General features: G+C 57.0%; 2 protein-coding genes across 8 annotated transcripts; one reads left to right on the plus strand and one right to left on the minus strand.

The window, feature by feature from the left end:
- The first annotated feature begins 136 nt into the window (after positions 1-136).
- On the plus strand, positions 137-17,852 carry NHERF1 (NHERF family PDZ scaffold protein 1). The gene is made up of 6 exons (XM_019745511.3): positions 137-1,718; positions 12,084-12,245; positions 13,045-13,198; positions 15,503-15,543; positions 16,667-16,756; positions 16,997-17,852. The coding sequence occupies exons 1-6, from the start codon at positions 1,257-1,259 to the stop codon at positions 17,186-17,188; spliced, it is 1,101 nt and encodes a 366-aa protein (XP_019601070.3). The 5' UTR covers positions 137-1,256; the 3' UTR covers positions 17,189-17,852.
- A 1,565-nt stretch (positions 17,853-19,417) lies between these two features.
- Positions 19,418-23,611, minus strand: NAT9 (N-acetyltransferase 9). Of its 7 annotated transcripts, none has more exons than XM_019745523.3 (7): positions 23,559-23,611; positions 22,851-22,936; positions 21,891-22,000; positions 21,177-21,320; positions 20,579-20,638; positions 20,279-20,373; positions 19,418-20,168 (listed from the first exon to the last, which is right to left on the minus strand). In XM_019745523.3, the coding sequence occupies exons 2-7, from the start codon at positions 22,925-22,927 to the stop codon at positions 20,049-20,051; spliced, it is 606 nt and encodes a 201-aa protein (XP_019601082.1). In that variant the 5' UTR covers positions 22,928-22,936; positions 23,559-23,611; the 3' UTR covers positions 19,418-20,048. The 7 variants fall into 7 exon arrangements, with proteins under 7 accessions (XP_019601082.1, XP_019601081.1, XP_019601083.1 ...); XM_019745522.3 differs by having other exon boundaries at positions 23,502-23,601; XM_019745524.3 differs by lacking the exon at positions 23,559-23,611 and adding an exon at positions 23,506-23,547.
- Between the last annotated feature and the right edge of the window lie 78 nt (positions 23,612-23,689).

The following is a 23,689-nucleotide window of genomic DNA, read 5'->3' on the forward strand; positions in this document are numbered from 1 at the left end:
TGTCCACTGCTTCTTTGAGATGCGCATGGGGCGGGGGATCATGTTGAAAGGATTGGTAGTGCATGTTGGAGCCACTGTCACTGACTGCCAAATCATTTGATCTGCATCCTTTAGTGTTCCCAACTGGTCACCTCACCCTTAACAGACTGCCCCCCAGACTCTGTGACCAGCCTTTCATCTGGAAGGAGCTTAAAGGCTTATCTTAAGGTCCTAATCATTTTTTTTTTTTTCTTTTTCTATTGAAGGAAGCCTGGGCTCTTTTCCCTGTAGACTATGCAGAGATTGGTTACCTGACTCTGTTCTGCCTCTCCCCACCCCAACTCCCTAGCCAGACGCTGACGCCAATGCCCAGGCCATTGCCCTAGGTGGCCTGTCTTCAGTGGGCACACCCTGCAAATTCTGCTGCTCTCTGCGGAGCCTTCACACTGTCCCAGTGAGGATCAGAGCACGCTCCCTCCCCCCATAAGCAGGTCCTGAGACAGCACAAAATGACTCCACAAACGGGAAAATGTTGTTATTCAAACAACTCTGTTGGGTCCGAGGTAGACCTCAGTGTTATTCTTAAGACCGCTGGAACCTCGTAGCCCCAGCGGTTTCCCCTCGTAGCGGTTTCCCCGGCAACGTTCGCCCCTCCACTCCCGCATTGGGGCTGCACACAAGGTTTTGGCTAAAGGCTGTTGAAACTTTAGGGTCCTTTACCCACGGGTTGGCTCTCCTCAATTCCCGCCACTAGTGGGGGAAAATCAGAACCCAGCCAGCGGGCCAGTCTACCCAGAGCCTGGAACTCGCCCCGCCCCCCGCCTCAACTCCGGCCACTTGGTAACAAACACTTCCACTTCCTGAGCCCTTTCTTCTCCCGCCGTGGGGCGCCAGGCCGAGCCCAGGGCACCGCCCCTGCGCGTTCCCATTGGCCGGAGTCGTTCACCCGGCCACAGCTCCCCCTGCTCGTGGTCCCTGATTGGTCCGAGGTGGTCCACACCCTCGGCGCGGCCCCGCCTCCTAAATAAGGGTCCGGGGCGGGTTCTGGAACGCTCAGACGCCGCGCGGGACGGGGATTGGTCCACGAGTTATTTTGTTGGCTCCTCGCAGTTCACTGCTGCCGCTCGCGGGACACCTGCTCGTCCTGCCGGCGCGGAGATTTGTGGCCTCGCTCCCTCCAGACTTGCAGTCCGTAGGGCTGGGAAAAGGACTGGACCGTGCAGTCTTCGGACCCATACCGGACCCTGCGTAGCCCCGCTGAGCCATCGTAGAGCGAGATGAGCTCTGACGCGGCGGCCGGGGCACCCCTGCCCCGGCTCTGCTGCCTGGAGAAGGGTCCGAACGGCTATGGCTTCCATCTGCACGGGGAGAAGGGCAAGGTGGGCCAGTTCATCCGGCTGGTAGAACCCGGCTCGCCGGCCGAGAGGGCGGGGCTGCTGGCGGGAGACCGGCTGGTGGAGGTGAACGGGGAGAACGTGGAGAAGGAGACGCATCAACAAGTGGTGAGCCGCATCCGCGCGGCGCTCAACGCGGTGCGTCTGCTGGTGGTCGATCCCGATACCGACGAGCGGCTGCAGAAGCTGGGCGTCCAGGTCCGGGAAGAGTTGCTGCGCGTCCAGGAAGGGCCCACGCAGGCCGAGCCTCCGGCCGCCGCCGAGACACAGGAGGCTGGCGGCGAAAATGAGCCGCAGGCCGCCGCTCAGGAACAGCGTGAAGCCGAGAAGAGCCGTTCCGAGCGGGTACGTGCGGGCTGGGCCGGGCGGCGAGGCTGGAACGGCGTGGGAGGGAAGGATCGGGGAGAGACCCAGGCGCCCCGCGCCCGCCTTGTCTTTCTGAAACTCGATCCTCGAGGGGGAGACTGCTTCCGCCCGCCTACCGGGCTCACTGGCAGTTACAGGCTTGGGGCTGCGTCCCACGACCCCCACCCCCTCTCCAGACTCGCTTGGACTCTGAGCTTCTTTGCCACCTGCACCTCTTGTCCCTTGGCCTTTGGAAGTGAGGGAAGGGAGGGCGACTCAGGGAAATCCAGTCCCCGTTTCCCCGGCTCTGTTGGTGGTGTCTGCTCTCGTTTCTTCGCAACCCTCTAATCCCAGCCTCTCCGGGCCGGTTCCTCGGCTCTCCCACTTCTAGCCGCCCCATAGTTGCCAGCTTCCTCCACGGTCCCTGTGGGTGGTAACAGAAGCTGGGGTAAAGTGAGTGCGGCCCCGACTTCAAAAAGCTAGAGGAATAACAACTCCCTTTCTGTGCGGAGCCCTGGCGCTGGGATGGCAGGGGTCGTAGGCAGGGTTTTACCCTCCAGCCCCCGGGTGTGTGTATCCTTAACTTCAGCTGCAGCCCGGCTGGACTTCATCCTTTTCCTGAAGTCTGGTGTGACTTCTGAGAAAACAGAGGAAGCCCCACCGTCTTAGGGCGATGTGGGGGGGTGGGGTGCGGGGAGGAGGTGCAGAGGCCTCTCAGGGGTGGTGGCGGCGGCTCTGCCGCCCAGGAGGATTTATGGTTCTCAGGAATGTGAGGAGTAAGCGCTAGCTTGTATCGGCGGGGAGGGAGGATCTTGAAGGAGGAGAAAGGTGGCTGAGGGGGAAGGAGGAGAGGGAGTGGTCCCGTGGCACGCAGCTCTGCAGGGGCCAGCGAAGCATGCTGTGGGCAGGTGGTCTTGCCCTGGCATCATCTGCCTCCCTCCAGTGCCCCGACAGCCAAGCAGGCTGGTTGCTTTTTGCCCATGTTTGGTTTTTCCCTAAACGATCCCAGTTTGGGTCAACTGCAGGAGGGGCAGTGGCAAAACAAGTTGTGCTGAGCCTCCTGTCCCCAGAGAGTGAAGGGGGAGGTCTCGGTGCAGACTGTGGGAGCAGGGCCTGCATGGCTTGCAGCAGCTCTCCACCTGGTGGCAGTGTGTGGCGCAGGTGTCTGGTGCCAGCAGGAGCCTCCCCTAGACAGAGAAAGGGTACAGTTTAGCATTAAGGTAGAAGGTGGAGCCCGAGAGGACCAACTGGTTCGGTGGAAGTGAAGGAAGTGAGGTCACTAGGAGCCCTGTCCAGCCGGAGCTCCTAGTGCCCGGAATGCCAGGGCCTGCAGGCTCCCACTTCCTGCCATTGCCAAGCCGGCATTGGCAAGGGTGGGGCAGGAGCCAAAGCATCCCTGCCAGGGGTCAGAGACTAGGGAGTTGGTCCCAGGCAGAAATACAGTTTGAACTTTGTGCTGAGGGCATTGATTTGCCATTCTTTTATTTTTTTGAACTTTGGCACTCACACAAGTAGCACACCCCCTCCCCCAGCAATTGCATCATGTTCAGCTCCTCCCATTGCCCTTTTGGTTTTGCTGCTGCTGGGTGCCAGAGGGCCTGGGGGGTGGTAGAAGACCTAGCACATGCGCCACCGCCATCTGAAAGGACAGCAACGCTTGGCGTCCTGCTCTAAGGATGAGCACAGAATCAGATTCCCATAGGGGGTGGTGTGACACCTGCACTCGTGTGTACTTTGTTAGGCCCGCAGAAGGGAGTGGAACCACTCCTACCCAGTCCCCCTGGCCCAGGGACACAGTCACCAGGCCTCTTGGGGTTTCAGGTCAACAAGCAAATCCCAGAACTTCTTTGAGACTTGGTTCTCCCATATGTAAAATGGGGACTTTGGAATACAGTGATACCTACCTTCTCTAGAATTTTATAGATAACAGAAGCACTCATGCCCCTGGGGAATACTGAATTGAGTTCCTTTATGTCCAGGCATTTGAATCCCAGCTCTGTGCAGCCCCCCCCCCCCCAGCCTTTAGAGTTATGCATAGCCAGTCAGTACTCTTAAACCTCTAGTAGGAAATTGCCACGAAATCTGGGCAGGCAGGTGACCTGCCTTGACATTGCAAAAACAATGGTAATATCGTGTTATTTTTTTTCCTCAAAGGCCTCTCCTATGTAAAGAGCACTTCGAGGTTTACTAATTAGTTGTAGCCTGAATTTGTTTGCAAAGTGGGTGCCGTTAAGGTATCTTCATTAGTCCTCATAAGTGAAAAAGGTGGTATGGGGGAAAGTGCTCTGCAGATTGTGGGTGGCAGGTGACATCTCATTGGGAGGATGATCCAGGGCAGAGGGCGAGGGGTGCCTGTAGTACTGGTCTAGGAGGAAGAGGAGGTGTGCTTCCGCTCTGCCCACCTTTGTCGATGGCTTCCCCACCCCCACACCCATGGGGAGAGGGGAGCAGCAGCACCCTGGCTCATAACCTCACAGTCACAGGATGGGATCTAACCCTTGAGCTTGGTGCTTGGCACATGGGCCCACAGTGGTGGCTGGGCAGGCCTAAGCCAGCTCAGCTGTACTCGCTGGGCCACCTCAAGCCAAGTTCCTTAACTTCTCTAAGCCTCCATTTCCTCTTGTGTAAGTTGGGGGCCATAGCAGCTGCCTGGTGGGTTTATCGGGATTACGCGAGGCTGTCTGCAGAGCTCAGGGTCTGGTACTCAGTAAGTGCCCGGTATTTGAACTAAATATTTCACAGTGATTGTTACACACCTATCCATGGGGCAAGTAGCACTGGATCTGCCTCCCTCCTTAGGCAGGTGCAGCTGTGACCACGCCTGGCACTCAGGACATGCTCAATCAGGGCTCGCTATTGTTGAATAACCATCTATTCCACAGCCCTTCACTCTGGCAGCCTACTCGCCCCACCTCCCCCTTGTGTCTACCCCACCACACCGAGGGTCCAAATTCTCCTCTAACACACCGTATTCATTCAGTCCTTGACCCTCCCTTCCTGACCTCCCTCAGCCTGGGAACCTTTCAGCCCCCCCCCCCCCCCACTGCGCACTCTCTCCAAGACCTCTCACCTCCCAAGGAGCCTTTCCTCGCCGCCGCCTCCTGCTCCCTGTCCTTACATCTTTTATTGCTCTGAACACACAGTATTTGAATCATCTCTTTATGATCTCCATCGCTGCATGGTGAGTTCCCAGGGCAACCACAGTGGCTGATTTGTGTTTATATCCCCAGCACTGTGCCTGGCACAGAGTAGGGAGGGGCTCAGTCACATTTTTGAAATGAATGCATGATAGCCACCCAGGACCTTTGTCCTACATCATCTCAGTCCAGCACACCTGGGCCTCATTACGACTCAAGCACACCCAGAGATCGGAATTCCAGACAGAACCTACCCACTCCTTTTTCTTGCCTATGAGCAGCTTCCATTTTAAAATTAGGAGTGAGCCAGATCAACATGTGAATCCCAGCTCTGTCAACTGGCTGGCTCTGGGCCCCTAGTTGTTCATTGTTCCCTGCAAGCCTCAGCTTCTACCTCTGTGAAATGGGGACAAAAGCACCCATCCTGCATGGTCGGTGGGGGGATTCGATGAGATGACGGGGGGCTGGGGTAAGTGCCCACCTTGGTGTGAGTTCTGCCAGACCTGACCCTGATTCCAGAGGCAAAGATGGTATAGGCACCCCAGGTAACAAGGTGGGTAGGTGGGCACCATGAGCTGGCAGCCTCCCAACCTCTTTCCCATTTCTGGGGGAACAGAACAGGGTTTGAGCAACAGGATGTTGGATTTGAAATGGACAGGGTGTGTGCTCTCATGTGTGTTGGTCCCTCCTCTTAGGCCATGTATGGGGTCTCTTTCTCCCCTAGAATATAGCCCCTGGTTCTTACCTTCAGGGCTGTGTCTTGGAACCTAGCTCACTCTGACTCCAGTGTCTGTTTGCACATCCATGTGGCCACACAGTTGGATTGTGCTCAGGGGCCTGACTCTCCAGCTGGGTGTCGCTGCCCATCAGAGTGACATCAGTTCAGGCTGCTTGAACCATCTCCCTGAAAAGGTCCCGGTAGCTGAGCCCTTTGGGCCAGGACTCCCAGGTGCTCCTGTTCCCAGTGGCATCCTCCAAGCACCTGAGGAGGCAGGCTCCCGGCCTATCCCTTCTCCTGTGATGGGCTGGGTGGGGAGTCTAGTGACCAAGGCTCTGCCTCCACCCTCGGGTCCTGAGAACCCGCCCTTGCTGTCTCTGGGCTACCCAGGAGCACAAAGGGCCTATCTGGAGGCTGACCTTGACTGTTGGCCCTGGCCTTGCATTCGCCATCCCTAGGGGTTAGAACAGCTCACCAAGTCCCCAGACCCCTAGACAATGTTTAGGGTTCTGTGCCCTGGAACAGGGTAAGTGATACAGATTCCCTGTGGTCCAGGTTCGAGTGCTGCTCTCTGCTGTGTGATTGAGCTCCGGCCTCTCCCTGTGCCCTGTTCGAAGGTCACGGGTGGGGATTTAGAAGAGTGTTTGGCGCTGACAGCCTAAGGGTTGAGAGTAAGACCTCTAGGATCTACTCAGGCCATTGCCACAGCCACTAGCCACGTGTGGCTCTTAGTACCTGAAATGTGCACAAGTCCAAACTGAGATATGCTGTACGAGTTGAATGCACACCAGATTTTGAAGACCTAGTACAAATAAAAAGATGTAAAATAGTCCCCTAATAACTTTTTAAATGGATTACATGTTGAAATGATAATATTTTGGATACATTGTGTAAAATAAGCTATTACAATTAATTTCTCCTGTTTCTTTTTACCCTTTAATGTGGCTGCTAGAAAACTTTTAATTACCTGTGTTAAAAAACAAAATTCAACCAAGTAACTTTGACGATCAAATTGGCTTTACTAAGTGATTCATAAATTGGGCAGCATCTCATCTAGCAACTAGACGGGAGCTCCGAAGTGTTGTACAAAATGGAAGGTTTTCATGGGAAGAAGGGGGAGCAAGGGAGCTATTGATCAAACAAAAGACTATTTTGGGGCCTGACATCTTTGGGAAGGGTTTTTCTGATATAGATTGCTTCTTTCTATGGGAGGGATGGAGAGGGCCCAGGTGACCGATTACCTTACTGGTGCTTGACCAGAAAATTCTAGACTGGTTGATTAAGATTATATTTCTTGGAGAGGTTGAAACTACAGTTAGATAAGGTGTTGAATCTAGGTTTGGTATCATGGGCTATTAGCACGAGTGACACCATTTTGGACCTGTGTCCTGTGGCATTATATTTCTATTGGATCGCTGGTCTAGATATAAGTTAAGAGCCTGCCTTCTCCTATGAGCTGAGCCATTTATGTGCTCTGTTTGAAGCTCAGTTTCTTCATCTGTGAAATGAGGGCAATAATACCTTCCTCACAGGGTTGTAATTGTGTTTTAATGAGAAAATACACATAAAGCCCTAGTGCAGTGCCTGGCACATAGTAACTGCTCAGTAAACAGTAGCTGCTATTTGTTATTTCAGTAGAGCCCCAATTTCACAAGCTCTCTGAAGGTCCTTACAAGTAGCCTCTTGGGACAGCCCACAGGAGTTAAATCCAGCACCTCTGGGAGGTGGGTGAGGGATGAGGACTGATGGTAGAGTGCTTGCTGGGCAGGCAAGCAGGGGGTGGCCAGCCTGGACGGTGTCCAGCCAGGCAGCAGCCCACGTACCAGCCTGCTCCATCCCAGCCTTGCCCAGCCCTGGGGAGACCTGAGCCAAACTCCCTCAGGTGCGTCTCTGGACAGCACCAGGAGAAAAGACCCAGAGGGGGGATCTGGCTCAGGGCTCCTGCTTGGGGGTGTTGAAGAAGCAGCCCCCACTTTAGCTTATGTCTCCTTCCTGGATCCTACCCTGCTGGGCTCCAGCAAAGTGCCTTTCCACTGAGAAACAGGAAGTCCAAGATCAGGGACTAGGAGCAGCTCCCTTTTTGCAAATGGAGGTGTCTAACTTTCCTCAGCCTGCACAGACCTGGGGGGGGGGAGGGTTCTGTGAAATGGAACCACATCAGGGCCATAAGGCATAGGCACTACGTCCCCTGGGTGAGGGAGGAGAGCATCCCTTCAGTCTAGAGGTGTGGATCATGGCTAGTGGTCTGAGCTCCTGGTCACTTCCCAGCCTGCCCTAAGGACAATACCCCCACGTTGCCCTGTCACACGTCACCCCAGGCTGGGCCAGCTCTCCATCCTGGCTTCCTTGAAGAGCTGGCACCAGACCCAAGCCTGTGTCTCCAGAGTCTCGTGGAACGGACTAAGCTGCCTCCCAGAGCCGGCGTGGATCCTTACCCCAAGCCTACCCCCTCCCCCACCCCACCGGAGCTGCCAGGGCCCCTTCTCCCTACCTCTCCCATCTCCTTCCTGTTCACCCCGTTATTGAGGCTGATTTCCCTGTACAGTGCAGCAGGGAACCATTCATAGGTGCATAAACAAGAACCCTTAGCTGGGGCTGGGCTGGGGGAAGGGCAGTTTGGGGGGGGTGAGGTCACTTCTATTGTTCCCCCAGCCACCCGGGTGGTCTCCGCCTCCTCCTGCCTGCCCTTTACGGGAAGCCTCCAGGCTGTTCTCTGTAGGCTCCTCACCATGGCACTGGCCAGGGAGGGGCCAGGCCCAGTGGGGCGTTGGCACCTCCAGCTGCCCTCCCTGAGGAGGAGCAGGGAGCGGCCCTGGGCCTGTTCCCCAGAGACAGTCACTGGGATTATGGTATCGACTTTCCCCAGCTTTCCAGGTGGTTGCTGGTGGTGCCTATTGAATTCCGTGCCCGCCATCCGCTCCCTGGGCTGCGTGGGTGGAGGTGACTGGGCGGCCACTTGGGGTGGAGCTGGACTCCCTGGGGGAGAGGAAGGAATGGAGGGGGGCAGCCACATCAGTTCTGGGATAGGATTTGGAACAGCCGGAGAACCTGAGAGTGGGAGAAGGCCCCATGAGAGTCTGGGGGCAGCTCTCCTGGCAGGGTCTTTTCCAGAAAGTGCGTCTGGCATTTTCTCGAAGTGAGACACTCAGACCCATCCAGCTCCCAGCCGCCCCTGCCCATTGGCCGCCATTCCCTCATGTTCCTTCCTCTGGCTTTCGAGTCTCTGCCAGTCTCCTCACTGAGCAGATCCTGATTTTCACTTGGGAGCTGTTATCACTGGGAGTCCCACCTGAGGCTCTGAACACTCTGGGAACATGGTCCTCTTGAAGTCACACACACCCCCGCCCCAGCTCTGGACCGCTCTAGCACCATGGCGGGAGGCTCCTCCTGAACTCCAGGGGGCTACACCAGGCCCTGTCCCAGCTCTGGGGGTACAGGCCCAGGAGCAATGGTGGTCAAGCTCAGACTAAGTGCCCGACCCCTCCCCATCTTCTTCTCAGTGCTGGGCCAGCCCCACAGGTCCCCAGGGAGACTGCCCCCAGGGACTCCTGTCAGCACCAGCCTCCACCCAGGATGAGAAGAGCTGAGTTAGCAGCTGGAATGACACCTCCTGGAGACAGCTGGGGGCAGGGGAGGGAGGAACAAGGCTGGTCTCCCTGAAAGAATGGGAAGCCCCCACCCCTTACTGTGGGAAGGGGGGAGTCTCCAGGGTCTTGGAAAGGAGGGAGCTAGATGGGGATCTATAGGTATCTGAATACTTCAAAACACTCCCTGGGGCTTCCGGTCTGCCTGCCCAGCCCCAGCCCCAGCGGGCAGTGGACCAGGTCCCATTGCAGGGGGAAGGAAGCAGCAGGGCCCTGAGCCCCTCGGGCTGGGTCCCACATTTTCCCCACCCTCATGGCTTGCTGCTGGCAGAGGGGAACGAGACTGAAAGCAGGCCTTCCAGCTGTAATGACAGGTCACCAGGCTCATAGTCCTGGGGTGAGACGTGCTGAGGTTCAGTAAGGGACGCGTGCAGCACGGAGACCTGGAGATGGGCATCACGGGGCCGCCAGGGCAGCTCTGCCACCCAGGAGAGCAGCCCAGGCCTGCTCTTTGCTTGTCGCCTGTGCCACGCTCGGGCTGTAGCTCTGGCTGCAAGAGGCCTTTTGAGCCCCCGGAAGGAAGGCTGTGGTTTCATCAGCTCCCAAGCACCTCCCCACAGAGACTGCAAGTACCTCAGGGAGAGCCACTCTAGTGTTTGTGACTCCTGCTGAGGCCTCAGCTCCAAGTGGGCCCCCTCCCAGTCTGGACTTGGTCTTAAGGGCCAAGTCAGAGACAGGGTGGGTTCCGGTTCCTCCTCCACTGGAAGCTGTGTGACATCAGGCAGTGCGCATAACATATTGAGTCTCAGTTTCCACATCTTGAAGATGGGGGCGGGAAGTGACCAGGCCCAACCAGGTTGCTATGGGAAGGCTCTTTGGAGTGAGGGGAAGCGGGAAGAAGCAGAGACCTCAGAGCTCCCCCCTTCCTTCCCCGGGATTCACCCTCCCCACTTTCTCAGGCCCACTGGAGCTCAGCCTGGTTGGGGCAGAAAGCTGAGCCTGCCCTGGTGGTGGCAGCTGGTCAGACCTGTTCCTGCTCGCTTCAGCTTGGGCTTCAGAGGGCCAGGCTGGCAGCTTTGTGAAGGGATTAGCTTGAGGGGAGAAGAGCCTCACTCTCTCCCAGGAACAAGATCCCACACGGCTGTGGCTGGCCCGGATAAGCAGGCATCCCCCGGCATCCCCCGGGCCTGCTGGTGTGGGCTCTGCAGGGAGGAAAAGGAGAGAGATGAGGAGAACTTGGGAAAAGGGTGTGCCTGGGGCCTCCAGCCCAGATGAGGGCACCCACAGGCCCAACCGTCACCCCTCCTTCCTGTCTTGGCCTCTCCACACTCCTCATCAACATCCTGAAACAGAAAGATCTGCCCCTGCGCTTAAAGGAAGGCAAAGTCACCCTCTGACCACCCCCGAGAGTGGAGGGGTGGGGACTGAGTCTCCCTGCAGATGGCACCTCCTCCTGGGCTGGCAAGTTGGGGCAGGTGACCTGTAAACCCTTCTCTCCTTCCCCACCCATCCCTGCCTTCTCCACTCCCAGCTGGGGACTGGGAATTCAGAGCAACCTGGCACCCCACCCAAGCCCCCAGAATCTCACTTCTCACTTTCCCCTGACTGTTCATTAGTATGCACAACAGTGAGAAAGTCTACATATGCACGGGGTTTTTACAATTGTCAAGTGTTCTCTATGTTAATTACCTCACTGCCTCACCGCAACTCTGGGAGGCAGGTGGCACTAAGAATGGTCTATAAATAAGGCACCTGAGGCTCTTGAGAAGGAATTTACTGCCCCAGGTCACAGTGGGGGAGCTGGAACCTGGGCCGGGCCTTGACTCCAGCCGTTGCTCATTGTCTGGGGTCCAGGGGTAACCCAGCACGTGCAAGCTATTTGCTGCGGCCCTGCCCCAGGCCTCGGAGGAGGGGGAGAGGGACCCCAAGTCAGTCTTGGTGCTTGGGCTTCTGCTCAAGGCTTCAGTTTGCCCGCTCACACGTCCTCCCTCCATCCTGTCCACGTGTCCCAGGCCTGCAGCTTCTAAGCTCAGCTGCCAAGTTGGAGCAAACATTTGGTAAAAACACGTTCAGCTAAGTGTCTGAGTGCTCACGAGAAATCTGCTTGTGCCTTTTCAATAGGTCACCTTGTCTAGGCCACCACTGCAGCCACACTGGGCTCCCTTTAGCCCAGCTCCCGCCCCCAATTCAGGCTTCTTGGGGGACCAACAGGATCTCTGGGGTTCTGTTGCTGCCTTTGCCCTCAGCTAGGCCAGTCTTGGTGCTGCCAGTGGGATGTCCTTGTCTTGTCCAGGGACCCTGGCTGTGCCACCCCCGGTCTGTGGTCATTGTCCCTCCCCACCCCCGGCCCCCAGCTCCCTTTGACTGGGTCACTTGTCGTGGTGGGGGAGACAGGAGCCGTGTGGGTGAGGAAGGGCTTTACTGTAAACATGCCGCCAGCTTTCAGTAAACACCTGCCTCTGCCTCCCTGTTGCAGACAATGAGGTACAGGGTCTGGGGTCCCCTGTCACACGTCTCAGGTACCCAGCCAAACTGGCAGGGGTGCTACTTACCCCCCCACACACTCAGGAGGGCCAGACTGAACTTTTGGTAGGAGGGACAAGGTAGCAATCAAAATAACATGATTAACCTTAGACAGTCAAAAGGGGGACTTGAGCTAATCTGGTTCACCCCTCATTTGCCAGAAGAGGAAACTGAGGCTTGGACAGGGGCCATGTTGCCTGGGGTCACCTAGGCAGTTTGCTGCAACGTCAGGTCTCTATAGGCAGGTCTGAGTCCCAGGCCAGCATTCTCTCACATTGCTGTGTAGACTCTAAGCAAACTTGCCTTACTGACAGCTCTTCCTTGATGGGGACGTGGGGTCAGGCACAGGGCAGGGAGAGTAGGACCCAGGACACTGGAATGACATGGACCTTTATCCCCACAGCGTGAGCTTCGGCCTCGGCTCTGCACCATGAAGAGGGGCACCAATGGCTATGGCTTCAACCTGCACAGTGACAAGTCCAAGCCAGGCCAGTTCATCCGGTCAGTGGACCCAGACTCACCGGCCGAAGCTTCGGGGCTCCAGGCCCAGGATCGCATCGTGGAGGTAATGCTTCCTGCCTTCTTCCCAGGTTCTTCCTCCTGGTTCCTCCACACGGATGAGCACCTCCAGGCAGCCATCACACCTTCTGCTCCTTGGTTAGCCCCTGGGGCCCAGGCAGCCCACAGAGGCGGGCAGGCGGGCGGGAGGGGAGGTGGAAAGGTGGTGAGTGGGTGGGTGGAAGGACTGACGTCTCTCATTCCCCACCTCCCCTGGGCTCTTCTTCACCGAGCGCAGCCCCTGATTCACCTGTCTATCCAGGTAGCTATCTGGGGCCACCCCTAGTTTCCTGCTGCCTGAGTCCTCAAGGCCAGGCATAGGGACGGCGATGGGCGGATGAAATCCTCTTCCCAAGTGGGCTGTTAGGCACGTGTGCTGTGCTCAACAGGAGGAAACGTGACCCAAATGCCTTGGGCAGGTCCCAGAATCTCAGTCTTAGAACCTTAGAGCTGGAAGATCAGCTCTCCCCAGACTTCTCACTTTACATGTGAGCAAACCAAGGCCCAGAGAGACAAGTCGACAAGTACACAGAAAAGCTGGGGCCCAACCCAGCCTCCCAAACCTTTCCCATCTCTCTGGTCACAGCTGTGTTTGTTTAGTCTCATCTGAATATTTACTTTGGCTTTTCCCACGTGTCCTGCCTCCAGTCTGACTGTCAAGTGGGAGGACCACGTGGCCTCTCCAGGCCAGCGGGGCTCAGTGTCCCCAGATTGCCAACTGGCCGAGAATGAAGACCACTTGCATCTCCTCACCCTACCCCCCCCAGAACTGAGATCTGTGCCGGTAACTCTACCCCCACTCACAGGTGAACGGGGTCTGTATGGAGGGCAAGCAGCACGGGGACGTGGTATCTGCCATCAAAGCTGGTGGGGACGAGACGAAGCTGCTGGTGGTGGACAAGGAGACCGACGAGTTCTTCAAGAAATGCAAAGTGATCCCATCTCAGGAGCACCTGACCGGTGAGCTGATTGGCGAGGCCGAGGCCCCTACGTCAGGGGTGTTGGCTAAGGTTCTAGACTTGACTGTGTCCCAAGTGAGGGATGGACAGCTTCCTGCTTCAGTGCACCCCCACGTCCTTCGGGGGAGGCCCAGGGGTGTGGGTTGGGAGAGATAGTGGGACTGGCAGTGGGTTTCTGAGGATGGCATATGACAGTGGTAGGCTGGCCTGAGGGCTGGCAAGAAGGGATGAGCTGCTGCTTCCTGGGCCAAAGCTGCAACAACACAGGGAGGCCTGAGCTTCCAATCCCTCCGCCCCCAGCCTGTTCTCAGGGCAGTGCTGGGATTAAGGAAAGGGTTAACTCTGGGGAGGCCTCCAGCCTTTGCTTGGTCAGATCAGAGTCCAATGACAGGGGCCCAGTGCCTCCCCTCCCTTCTCTCAGGTTGTCTTGGAAACCCAGGCTTGCTGGCTCTAGAGAGCAGTGGGTCCCCCCTCGGTCCCTGGGCCCCTGCCCTCCCCATCCCCCACCATCACCCTGCCAAGCCTGGCACTTCCCCTTGCGTGAGTCCAAGCCAAAGGGGGCGGGGCTGCTAGACCAAGGCAAGGAGTTAGGCAGCTCAGCTCACTGGTCTGGTCGGGACTTGCTCCCTGGGAAGGTGGCTGCAGAGCGGGGGTTGGGGGATGGAACCTCTTTGGATTTTGCAGTGGGTGGGGCCTCCCTCGTGTCAGGGTTATATTTGTGTGTTTGGGGGCCCATACAAAGGTCCTGCCACAGGCTTGGATCCCTAGCTGGAGGGACCCAATGGGGAGGCCCAGTCCGCATCTAGCCCAATCTAGGGTGCTAGGGGTTCCTAGAAGGCAGGATGGGTCAGTTGGAAGTCCCTAGCAGACACTGGGCGTGAGAGGTGGGGTGTCACCTTACCCTTGTCTCCCAAATTCATGGAGACCAGGTAACTCAGATAATCCCCTTCCTTAGTGAGGGGGAAACTGAGGCCCAGGGAACCAGCCTTGCTTTTGGGGACATGACATGTGGAAGACACAGCAGAGATCTGGATTCCACTCATCTCCTCAGATACCTTTCCCGCCTCCTCCAGCATCCTTCTCCCCTCAACCCCAAGTCATCAGCCTTCACATTCTTCCCTCTTGGGGTGGGAAGGGCCCTGGGAACTAGGGTGATTGCAGCCTCTGGCCAGAGGGCCTGCACAGGGAGAGGCCAGGGCAGCTCTCTCTAGTGTCCCTCCTGGTTTCTTCAGGGTGGTGTCTTCTACCCAGTCCCCCCAACTAGATGTAACTGGGGGTGTCCCACCCCAGGGCTCACCCTGATCACTATGAAACAGTCTGGAGCGCACAGGGAAGAGGCTGGCTTGGGGGCAGTGGGAAAGTGAGTGTCCCTATGTCTCCGCAGCCCATGGTCTGGTGAGGATGTTGGAAGGGAGGAAAAGGTGAGAGTCGGGTATACCTGACTGCTCGGGCCTCCAGTGCAGGGCAAGGGGAAAGGTTAAGCTAAGAGTTCAGAAGAAGTCCACCCAGGCTGACCAGTCCCTGGAGATGAGGCAGCCCCCTTGCAGCCACATGGGGCCTCTACCCTGAGTGAGCCCAGCAAGGGTGACCCCAGGCCAGGGTTCTCTCCCTCCGACCTCTCCGGTCACCACCAGGGTTCCCATTTTTGCTGGGTGGGGGGCACACCCGGAACCCTGCCCTGAGCCCCCATCCCCTCATCTCCACACTGGTAAGTATGAGTTGGGATGATTTCCCACAACCTGGACGTGGTTCTATTCCTGGTGACACCACCATCACCTAGGAAGCATTTGGAAAACACTGATTCCTAGTCCTGCCCCAGGCCCACGGAGTCAGAAGCTCTGCTGCCAAGGCCCGGGAATCTATTTCTAATAAGCTTCTCTGGTGATCCTTAGGCAGCCAGCCGGGAATTTCATCCCCATCTAGCACTGGGCTCTTCTCCACCAGCTCCTTGCCCATCAGTGGTCCAGGACATTAATTTAGTAGGCAGAGCCTAGCACATTTCTTCATGAAATTGAATAGAAAATATCAGAGCATTGCGACGTAATAAGCGTAAGGTTTGGGGGATGTAGTAAGGACAAGCTGTTTTGTGAAACTTGTGTTACACTCACAGTCTCTGTGTGTGCTGCTGGGGTGTCAAAATGTCAACTGTACTTAACAGTGAGTTGCAGTCAGGAGACTTTTAAACACTGTCCCAAGGCACAAGATCTAGTTATCTGCCCAGCTCCCATTGCTCACGTCTCCGTGCTCCAGCCCATCCACATTTCCCAGAGCTTCCGGACTCATCTCTGTTTTTTTCCTTCACTAGGTCCCTTGCCGGAGCCCTTTACCAATGGGGAGATCCAGAAGGTAAAAGCAGACCCCTAACTGCTTCTCTGGCTCTCAGTCCGGGGCTGCGGGAGAAGGGTGGAAGGTGGTGTGGTTGGGAGGACAGGTGTCAGGCTCAGGAGCTCCAAGCCATACCACTGCTGGTGTAGCCTCGGCCCTTGCCTAGGACCAGGGCCTTCCAGACGGAGAGGCCTGGCACGCCCCTCTGCAGCCCGCCATCCTGGGTGACAAGCCCCACCTCCAACTCCCCACGCACAGAGGAGGCCATTCTTCCCCCCAAGAACAGAGCCTCAGTGTCTGGCCGCATGCTGCCCGGCCGCTGCTACTTCCAGTCTGGGTTGGAAGAACAAAGCCCCTCTACCCCTCCTCCCCGGGCAGAAGGGACGGGAAGGCAGTGGAGGCTGGGGAAGAGATGGCGGGGCCGGTGCTAGCTGAGGCCACAGGAACCCAGGCAGGGGCTGAGCGCCAAGCTGAAGCCCTGGCCAAGGCCTTCACTCTGAGACAGGCCGACTTGGAGCTGGACCACAGAGCGGAGCTATCTGCAGTGTTTGTTCAAAGGCTTCCCTTCCCCCAGGGGCTCCTGCTGGGGCACAAAGGAAGGGGAGCGGCCGTGGGCCACCTGAACCTCCTGTGGCTCCATCTGTGGGTCTAGAGCTGTCATCCACCTTATGCTTTCAAAGCCGTTCATGGCTGCTTTGGGGTTATGGTTTCAAGATTCCTGGGGTCAAGTCCAAGTAAACGGTCGGGGGGGGGGGCCACAGGAGATTCAGGGAGCATCACAGGTGTTCCCCATGCCAAATAAGGAGGCCCCCAGTGTCCCCACGCTCCAGAAAGCCCCACTGGCCCAAAAGGCAAATCCGTCCTGAGTACCTTCTTGGGAGGACTGGGGAGTGGGCAATTCAGCTGATCCCAGATGCTCCCCCCCACCCCAACCAGGCTGCCTCTGATCCTTGGAGGAATGTGAAAATGTAAATCCCCTGAGGGCCCCTGGCAGGCTCAGGCAGTGGGGCTGTGGGGTGGATGGCGAGGGCTCAAGTGGAACTTCTCAGGCTGAGGAACCTATCTTCCCCGGGAACTCCCCTTTCTTGTTCAGGACTTCACCACCCCATCCCCCACCCACCCACACCTGTCCTCCCTCTGCCAGGAGAACAGTTATGAAGCCCTGGCCGAGGTGGCATCCGAGAACCCCAGGCCAGCCCTGGCAAGATCCACCTCCAGTGACAGCAGCGAGGAGGTAGGTGGCTGGGCGGGTGGGGGGTGGGGGTGGCACCGGCTTACTAGAAGCCCACTCCCAGGCCATACTCGTTCCTGGCACGCACCAGCCTGCCTTAGAGGTCACATGCTGAGCCACATTCTACTCTTGTGACCCAACTTCCCTGGGCACTGGCCCAAGGGCGCCACCTCACCCAGGCCGAGGACCAGGAAGCCTCGTCAGGCACTGACTCCCGCTCTCTGCCTCCCCTGCTCTTCACAGCTGAATTCCCAAGACAGCCCCAAGAAGCAAGACTCCACTGTACCCTCGTCTACCTCCTCCTCCTCCGACCCCATCCCAGACTTCAACATCTCCCTGGCCGTGGCCAAAGAGAGGGCCCACCAGAAGCGCAGCAACAAACGGGCCCCGCAGATGGACTGGAGCAAGAAAAACGAACTCTTCAGCAACCTCTGAGGGCCTGCCCCGGCAACCCAGGAAAGCCGGCGCGCTGGGCCCACACCCCGATCTAACTCCCTCCTTTCTCCCACTTACCCACGAATGACATGCAAATCAGCACCAGCATCTCCCCCTTGGCAAATCTGATTTTTCTAGAGAACTGTGTTCTTCCCTTACCGCAGAGAAAGGGAATGTTTTTCTGTCCTACCCCAATCAAAAAGCAGACTCTGTCCTCCTCCTGAGTGCCTCAGCCTGTCAGGTGTCCCCTTGCCACCCCACCTGGGACATCACAGGGACCTGCACCCAGCAAGAATTGCGGGACCAGGTGAGACATCATGACCCCAAGTGGTGAGTGGGTCTGGGGTTGATCAAGGACTCAGAATTCAGCAAGCACATCATCCTGAGAGCTGTGGGTTGAGCATCTTATTTTTGTCATTTGATTTAAGAGTGCAGTATTGCAGAGTTTAGAGGGATACTTGTTTCCTGATTCCCATGATTTTCCAGGTTGTTGCATCCAGGACATAGCAGTGGCCTCGGCCTTAAACTCTTTTGTTTCTACTTCCACCCCAGAACGCTGGGCAGGTGGGGGTAGGGTTTGGCCAGCCCCTGCCCAGCACTGAGCCAGGCACCACCATTGTAATTATAAGGAAACCCCATCGGAAATTCAACTGGTCTCTCCAAACCCCCTCGGCTCTGTGTGTTCCTTTAGAGCTCTGGCCTCCTGGCCTTGAGAAATGGTGAACAGGTGTTCCCAGCATGGCCTCTGGCTGAGGAGGTAGGGCTGGAGGGAGAGGGTGGTCCACGGCTCCCTGGGACCCCAAGCCCGACAGTGGGAGGGGGGCAGCTTTAACCAGGCCTCCACCGACATGCACAGGCTCCATCCAGACATATCCAGGGAGGTGCGAGCCCAGACCTACCTGCTGAGGGCTCTGAGCCTCCCTCTAACTCCAGGAGGGCTGAAAGTGTGAATCCTGGCTGGGGCCCATTGGGAATGTGAAGACTAGGCTTTGATCTTTCCGCCCTCAGCCAGTGGGGTGCAGGATTCCCAGGAGTGGCCTGAGCTGGCGCCAGATACTTTATCTTATCTAGCCTGGGCCTGATTGGAGGGCAGTTGTTCAGGCCTAGGGGAAAACAAACCCAGGTGCTGGGCCCCGTGGCAGGTGGGGTGCAGAGGACTTGCCAAGGGCAAAATGCCCTATTCCTCCTCCAGAGATCCAGCTCCCTTACACCTCTGGCTCTTGAGTCCACATCTTAGGGGTCTGCTAGGGTGGCCTGAGAGCTGAGGCTGCTGGGCCAGGATGTGCTCAGAGAGAAGGAAGGGAAGCTGGCCCAGGGCTACTCTCCATCCAACCAGGAAACCCTGGGACTGAGAACAAGAGGGCTAGCGAACCAGGGAGGGGACCTGTGAGGCCCTAGGGTTGACAGAAGGGTCAGTCGTTCTCCGGCCATCTTGACCTCTGGGTTTGTGTCCAAAGCCCAGATTAGCACCAGCTGCCCCAAGCCCGGCTCAGCTGGGCCTGGCCTGGCCCCTCCACCCTTGCCTCTACCCTCTGACCCCCGATGAAGGCCCCCACAGGTGAGCAGCCCTGAGGACTGCCCCACTACATCATCTCTGGGTGGGGAAGCCCTAAACTACTTTTGACCCTGATTAAGCTGAAGACAGGTAGAAAGGACAGGTGGCTCAGAGGGAACCCCAATGCTACGGGGCTGGGGCCATGGTACAAAGGAGGGCCCCAGCAAGTGAAGTTTGTGTCTCGGATTCAGGCATGTTTTAGATTCCTTTTTTTACATGCATAACCTCGTGTCAGATGGCAGAATCAAGGGGACTGGGAGCTGGGAGGCTTCAGCCATAGTTCTGGTTCTGCCATCAGGTGGCCTCAGGCAAGCCACCTCAACTTGCCTGGGATTGCTTCTTCCCCTCAGAAATGTCCTAGCTGCCCTCAAGAGTCTCCACCATGATTGTGTTTTGAAACTGGCCTGGCCTTTCTGGATGGCCACCCCAGATTACGACAGGGTTTGAGGACGGTGAGAAGTGAAAGGGTGTCCCCCTCGCTCTGAGGTGGGGAGACCTGGCCCAGCTCGGCCTGTTAAGCACCCTCTCAAGGCAGCCTGATCATCCAGAACCTGTGCCTCCGACGCCCCCTCGTGGCCTTGCCAGGTGCAGCTTCTCCCAGAGGTGTAAGGGTGAGGAGTGGAGAGCAGGAGGCCTGAGGCTTTCAGCAGAGGGGTGATCCGGCCACAAGGAGCTGTGTCCAAAACTAATTTATTCAACATTCAAAACTGGCTCCAAAGAAGAGAAAGGAGGAGCAAGGACACTCGCCCACTTTCTAAGCCATCTCTCTGTCCTAACAGGGCCAAGCTCACTCATTTCCAAAGCTCCCAGGGTCACACCCGGCCTAGAGCACTGAGCTACCCCTGTCCTGTCACTCCCACGCTGGACCGGGCACTGCTGGCTGGGCCTCCTAGGGGCTCACGTCTACACGGGCCCATGAGGAAACGGAAAGCTGGCCATGCAGTATGCTTTACTCCTGGCTAGGGCCTCAGCCCCAGGGCGGCACCTCTGGCTTCCCAGGGGAAAGGGAGGGCCTGCCTATTCACCAGGCACCCTTCGTCTCCAGCTCCAGCTCCAGCTCCACCCTGCCTCCTCCCATGGATTCATACTGTCCACTCCAGGTTCCCAGAGTCTGAGTGCAGGTTTGGCTGGGAGGAGGGGCGCCCTGGAGTCCCTCAGCCATACTGCCAGCCTGAGGGCAAGTCCGGCCCAAAGTCTGAAAGGCCCCGAGAGGAGATTCCCAGCCTGGAGCGGGACCAGGAGCACTCGGCCCCAAAGGCTCCACCGTTTGCCTCCTGCTGCAGGGCTCTGTCAGCGGGGCTCCCACTACCCATCTCTGTAAGGCTTCTCTTCCACGTGGCTGGTCTGCTCCAGAAGCCACTGCCGCTCCGGCTCACTCATCGTCAGTCTGAGCGTCACCTCCTGGAAGACGCTGCTTACAGCCACCTAGTGAGCCAGAGAGATCAGGGTTGGCTAAGTTACAGCCACAAGTTCTAGCACCAGCAGACCCCACCACCCAGACCCAGGCTTCACCCTCCTGCCGGTGACAGCCTTACCTGCTCAAAGTGAAGTTTTTGGAACATCCGGATGCTCGGTTCATTTCCTTGCCCGATTTTAGCCTCAAACTTGGTCAGACCTAGCTTGGTCACTCCTCCCAGAGATCAGAGAGGGACAAGCTGCAGGATGAAGGTCCCTCCAGCACATTCCACCCCTCCTGTCCCGGTCTGTGGTGGAGGCACCTGCCACACCCCTACCCCCACCCCCTCCAGGCCTGAAGAAGGGTCACTCCCAACATGCGCTAGCCCTCTCCTGGGGCCTGGCCACATCTCCCCACATTGTCCGCTCCGACTTCTTACCATAAGACATCATCATGAGAACAGCCTCAGTGCCGAAGCCCTTGCCCCTGCAGTCGGGCTCTAGGAGAAAACAGTAATCACTGACACCACGTGACGGCGCCAGAGCAGGGAGTTACCAGATACGATCTCATTTAATCCTCATCACTCTACAAAGTTTGTAATTACCATTCTGCAGATAAGTACTCAGAGGCCATGAGAAGGTAAATGACTTGCCCAAGGTCTCAGCTTGAATGCACCCAGTCACCTGACCCAGAGCTGATCTCTGAAGCTCAGTGTGCCGCCTCAACCCCTCAGGAGAAGGCTAAAAACCAAGGACGCAAACTGGAGGGGCTCCTCCCGCAGCGTGGGAAGATGCTCCAGGCAAGACTATTTCTGGAGCGTCCCCAGCACACCCTCAAAATGGGATGGACTGAAGTCTGAAGACCCTAAAAACTAAAGGTTAAGTTCACCACAGCTACATATGGGTGCCGAGTGGCCGTCAGCCCCAACCAGAGCCTCCCATTGGGCTTTCTGAGGTCCCTATGCAGCCTTGGCTGGCTTAAGGTTCAGCAGATCCGAGGGCCAGAAGGGAGAGAAGGCAGGGCCAGATGGAACAAACCTGCAATCATGACCTCAATCTCCCCCAAGGAGGGGTCCCCTAGATCTGTGAGGAAGAGGTTCACGTCTCCCGCCATGCAGCTCTCCTCGGTGGTGCCTGGCTGGGCCTGCCACTTCTCTGCATCCATCACAATGAAGGTACACTCTAAGGAGGGAGGCAACAGGGTTATCACCTAACTCCCTAAAGAAATGCAGTGAGGACAGTCTTCCTACCCAAGCCAGAGAACGACCATCTCTGAGTCAGGTGGGAGAAAGGGGGGGGGGGGGCAGGGCTTCCTTCGGCTGATTCCAAAGCCTAAATCTGCCTCTTGCAGGAAACAACGCCTTTTTCCAAACATCGTTTTGGAAAATGATGGCTTTTACCCATATTCTCAGAAAGTGGGGGACCCAAAGAGCAATAACTACACGGCTTGCAGCAAGGGACATGAGAAGCAAGGCCTCAATTACAGCCAGAGCCCCAAATACTTTAAATCCTTCCAAGCCTGGTGCAGTGAGTGGGGAAGAGGACAGAAGCATCAGCCACATGGACCAGCCTCAGTGGTCATCAGAGTCTGAGGGTTTCAGGCACCTTGAGGCTTTTCATGAAGTGCTTTTCAAAAGGCTTCTGTGGCTCCAGAAGGGCTACAGCTGGGAATGAGAAAGGGAGGGAACCTGGAGACTGCCTCGGGAGTCAGCTCTCCCACTACCAGCCCAGCCCAGGGCCTCCACTTCTCACTGTCTGCATCTTCACGCCAGCTGCGCTGCATCGCATACTCCTGCTCCAGGGTCAGCGGCTCGGAGGCTGTCAATCGCTGCAGCTCCTCTGATTTCATCCACTCGTGGTACCTGCAGGGACAGAGGGATGGCCTTTGGCAGGCAGGGCTGATTTGGAAGCGTGGGTCTGACACTGTGAGATGAAGAAATGGATGGCAGAAGGGTGAACCCTACAGGGCTAACACAGGAGTCATGGAAGACCCAAAGAAAGGATTATAAGGGTTCCTCAGGCAGATGGCCACAGCACAAGGCCCACAAGACAACAGCAGGAGGGGTCAGGAGTTCTATCCGTCCAGCTTCCCATCCTGTCTCGGGGGTCAATTCAGGGGAGCAGTCTGAGGCCAAACATTCCTCAAATTCCTCAGGGGAAGTGTATGGCAAGCCAAACTCAGCAAAGAAATATGGACAGATCCCCAAAGGCTGGGCACCAGGAATCTCCCAAAAGGAAATCTACAAGTAGAGAACACCCTACCCCACCACCATGCCAGTCTACCAGACTGTGCTGGCTGCCCCAAGAGTCCCTCCCTGTGACTCAGTCCTGGCCTTTCCAAACAGACATCAGAACGACCCATCAGCTCACTTTTAGGACAAGCTAACATGAAGCCCCCAGGAACTGAGTATATGTCATTAATTTACAAGTAAGTGAGAAGACAATTTCTTGGTTTCTTACATACATTTAGTTTACATAAAATAAGTCTCTGCTGAAAGGCCAAAAAGGAAGCTGAGAGGGTGAAAGGGAAAAGCAGGGGGATGGGTGACTTCCTCCAGGAGAGTCATAGTTCTCGCTTCAGATTTCTTTTTCCTGAATTACTTCTCAAACCCATGTTTCTCCTTCTCAGAGGAAATGGCCTTTGAGATTTGGGCTAAGGGAGGCTGGCCCTCCTCGCTGCACCTTCTAGAGCTGGCTTGCATCCCACGTTACCTAGGCACGTGCAGTGAGGTGTAGGGTACCAGCACCACCTTCTTCCCCAGCAGCAAGATGTTCTGATTTAACCTCATCGTAGTGGCCTGCGGGTGGGAAGGGCAAAGACCTCAGGGCCCCGCGCGAGTTTTCTCCCACTTAAGCTGGGAGCCCAGGCTCTCAATTCGCTAAATGCCTCCTGGGACTAAGTTGTCAGAAGGGCCTCGGCCCTTCTTAATTTTCAAACATTTCAGAGAACAAGGACCCCTTGCAAGAAGGGGAGCCAGGCCGGCTATAGATAGTTAAGCAATCCTTGACACTCATCTCCAGGAGCCAGGCCGGAGCTGCGATTTCTGCTTGTCCCTTGCGCCCCACTTCGACGCCTCAAACCTACGCACCAAGACCTACCCCCAAGGCTCCCATCACTCGTCCAGTCGTGAAACTCCGCCCCAGAATCAACTTCCAGCCCTGCCGTAAACCTATTTCCAACCACTCCTCTGGGCTCTGGCCCTCCCTCTTCCCCACCTCGCAAGCCAGGTCCACCAGGCCACTTTAGGGTGAGGCAAGCCTAAGTTCTCAGTCCCCTCCACTTTATGCGGAGTTATAGGCTACTCTCCTCTGCCCTCACCCCCGAACCCAACCACCGGGGGCCCAAAACCACCAAGTTCACACCCACTCCGAGCTGACAACACCCTTCCCCAGCAGAAGTTACGCTCCACCTCTACTAACCAGCCCCGCTGCCCGACCCGGCCGACGGTCGCCCCTCCCGCATGCGCCTGGGAGCGCACCCCGCCCACTTCCGCCACGCAGACGGCAGCCTCCAGGTCCAATCCCGGTCCCGCCTCCGCGAGGCGCCCAAT

This window comes from Rhinolophus sinicus, chromosome 12 (assembly GCF_057876585.1).
Source record: "Rhinolophus sinicus isolate RSI-liver-muscle chromosome 12, RSI-T2T, whole genome shotgun sequence".
Lineage (NCBI taxonomy): Eukaryota > Metazoa > Chordata > Mammalia > Chiroptera > Rhinolophidae > Rhinolophus > Rhinolophus sinicus.

What these genes read in the sequence shown, in the direction of transcription:
- NHERF1 (XM_019745511.3), top strand. Translation starts at nt 1,257, where the DNA reads ATGAGCTCTGACGCGGCGGCCGGGGCACCCCTGCCCCGGCTCTGCTGC. An exon ending in ATCTCAGGAGCACCTGACCG is followed by an intron (nt 13,199 to 15,502) that starts GTGAGCTGATTG and finishes TTCCTTCACTAG; the next exon opens with GTCCCTTGCCGGAGCCCTTT. An exon ending in CCAATGGGGAGATCCAGAAG is followed by an intron (nt 15,544 to 16,666) that starts GTAAAAGCAGAC and finishes TCCCTCTGCCAG; the next exon opens with GAGAACAGTTATGAAGCCCT.
- NAT9 (XM_019745521.3), bottom strand. An exon ending in CTGGCGTGAAGATGCAGACA is followed by an intron (nt 21,321 to 21,890) that starts GTGAGAAGTGGA and finishes CTCCCTCCTTAG; the next exon opens with AGTGTACCTTCATTGTGATG. An exon ending in AAAAACTTCACTTTGAGCAG is followed by an intron (nt 20,169 to 20,278) that starts GTAAGGCTGTCA and finishes CTGGCTCACTAG; the next exon opens with GTGGCTGTAAGCAGCGTCTT.